General features: G+C 32.6%; 1 protein-coding gene across 2 annotated transcripts in view; it reads right to left on the reverse strand.

Moving 5' to 3' along the window:
* The window catches only part of LOC111047205, a 21,046-nt gene extending 20,065 nt beyond the window's left edge, over positions 1 to 981 (reverse strand). The window contains exon 1 of one of the 2 annotated variants that reach the window (XM_022332896.2): positions 712 to 959. Coding sequence is in view for 1 of the 2 variants with exons in the window: in XM_039427133.1 (XP_039283067.1) it covers positions 712 to 955 (244 nt within the window). In the remaining variant the exon portion in view is untranslated. Of the gene's footprint in view, positions 1 to 711 lie in introns of both variants that reach the window. The other variant, XM_039427133.1, reaches the window with a different exon arrangement.
* Positions 982 to 2,775: the final 1,794 nt, after the last annotated feature.

The following is a 2,775-nucleotide window of genomic DNA, read 5'->3' on the forward strand; positions in this document are numbered from 1 at the left end:
TTTCATTATTGAAAAAATTAATGAATGTTTGAATTTTCAGTCAGATTATTTTCATTGAATTTAAACGCAGAATTCTGCCTTCTTCTTACTTAGTAGGGATCAGAGTTTTTAGTAAAATTAGAAAATTTTTACTCTATTCAATCTCCAATGAAACAATGTTCTGATTCAATTTTTTTTAAATATGATGAGTGTTTCCAATAAATGTGTATCTAGTCTTCCATTCAACAAAGCAATAATATTCAATTGAAATAATGTATACTTTTATTGCTGACTTTTCTTATTCTTACACAGTACACTATAAACCCTCCTTCACATAGTACGGTACAAGTAAGTAAATCCAATGAAAAATACATTCACTTTTTTTCAATTTTCAATCAGATCTTAGAGGCTATGCAAAATTAAAGGTAGAAATTTGCTGCAATTTACATTTACAAAAAATTGATTAATAAAACCACTACAGTAGTAATGTACGGTACAGTACGGTATAAACAAAATTAAAAAAAAATCGCAGAGGAATAAGGCCTACTGCCTAAGTCCACAAGTAGAGAAGAATTTGTATTGTTGAAAAATATTTTTGCATTGTCTGTCTGTCATTTGTAAGTTTTTTTTAAACAACAAATTCTATATCGAGTAAAACGGTTTTAACTATCAATGGAAAAATTATACAAAACTATTTAACATTAACGGGACCAAAAATAAAATAAATCTGACCTTTTTTCAACTCAACAACTGTCCAAAATCGGTGAACGACGTCAAAAGCGCGACGAGCATTCGGCGCAAAAACGTCGCCGCGCATTGCTCGCCGAATATTGACCACGTGACTCAACTCACCAAGCCGCCAGCCACGACTGGAGGTGTAGGCCGTAGGCCCATCCGACAGGCCGCCTCGAGAAAAGACAATCGCCAAATAACGGACGCTCCGATAACACTGAAAGCGAATGGAAATGGTCACCATAGCTCTATAGTTGTGTCGAGTGGGTAGTGGGGCGTTTCTCCTTGCGTAGCATCACGACACCAACCGACCGTGACTGCTGGTGCCTCCTTCTCCTCCGCTCCTTGTGTCTTTCTCTCGAATCCTTCCGTTTCCTGTCTTGTTGCAAAAATTTCCATTTTGAAGATGCACACTGCATGATGCATAGTGATGTCGGTGTCTGTTGTGCGAATTTTCTATTGTGGAATTTGTATAGAATCATGGTCGGCATTCATTTCTTTGCAACGATTTCTTAGTTCAATGTCTGTTTTTATTTCTCACTTTTTCCATCAATTGAAAGCGTGCTCGTTGACATTGAATATATAATTATTGGAAAAATATTGTTTATTGTTGGAATAAATTAGAAAAAATAAAAAATATTCAGGCAGTAATAAGATATCATGCTTTTATCGTTTCATTTTTTTTAAATTAAAATTATACTGACTCGGAAATGGATTGAAAATATTTTTGAAATTCAACATTTATCTAATATCACCTAGTTACATGTATAAAAAACATTTTTGTTAGTTCCCATAATAATAAGAATTGAACCGTTACTAATTTGGTTAGAATCATTTGATTCTCCAAGAACCATGAGTAGGTCTTATGAGTTTAGAAAATAGTTGTCTGTTTTAAGCATCTTCAAACTAAAACAATAAATCCCCAATATTATTCAAAAATGACTTTTCAATTGTTCATCCTTTAACTTATATTGATATTTAATTTCTTTTTTGTTTGTTGAATTTCTATCTCAAGCCACAATAAGGAACTTGGATTGAAAATGTAGCAAAAAAACATTCTCAAAGTAGGTACTGTACATTGTTGTATTGAGATATTCTTTCAAGAGGTCACTACAATATAGAAAAAAATGATAGAAACTAATCCAATAACTTCAAAAAACATGAAAGATTCTCATGCCAGCTTCCTGGGCCTCATCTGATCATGAGACCGCAATAGTTGAACTGATGGATAGGAGCCGTTTTTCCTTCCGTTTCTTTAAGCGATTACAATCGCGGTCTTTAGCACTTTCTCGTTGGTATTGTTCAGTATCAATAGTTCGAATAAACAGGATCCATTTACTAGTCAATAAACCGTAGCAGTTAGATGCTAGTTTTATATATTTGAGCTTTCTGCTATTTTCCTTCTTCATTTACAACCATTGCTTTCTCCTCCTAATATCTCGTGGGTAACGCTCAAATTTTCTTAAAAACCTTGAAATCTCATGGGAGATTTTCTTCTTGTCTTCATTTGTTTATTATTATATCCTATTGTTGATGAAGATTCTTCTTTTTCATATTATCTATTTGAGGTGCTCATTAATAAATAGTTCTAAGTCATCTCATTTCAGACATAATATAGTCTATATAATATAAACAATTTACAAAATTCAAATGATCTTTACCTTAATCCCCCTTGAATCTATCAATAATTGAACTGATTGGATTTTTTTAATTTGACAAATAATTAGATTCAAAAAAGTCTTTTTATTGAGTGTGAATAGAATCATACCAAAATGGATAAGATTATCTACATGTAATGAGGTCCGATTTCATCAAAATCTGAAACTAGGTTGGAGCGGCAGTTGGGTCTTGATATTCTCGAATTGGTTCAGTAATATTTTTTTGTTGGCTTAGATTCAAGTGTTATTCAAATCAAGTTCGATCTGTAGTCCAGTCAATATAAACATGAATAAGGGGATGTGCTTGCAATTTATATTGTAGCTCTGATTTTTCAATGGAATTGGGTCAAAGATACGTGATAATGATAATATTGAGGCCATCCTCTATTTTTTCTAATTACTGTCG

The sequence above is a fragment of the Nilaparvata lugens genome, chromosome 4 (genome assembly GCF_014356525.2).
Source record: "Nilaparvata lugens isolate BPH chromosome 4, ASM1435652v1, whole genome shotgun sequence".
Classification (NCBI taxonomy): Eukaryota; Metazoa; Arthropoda; class Insecta; order Hemiptera; family Delphacidae; genus Nilaparvata; species Nilaparvata lugens.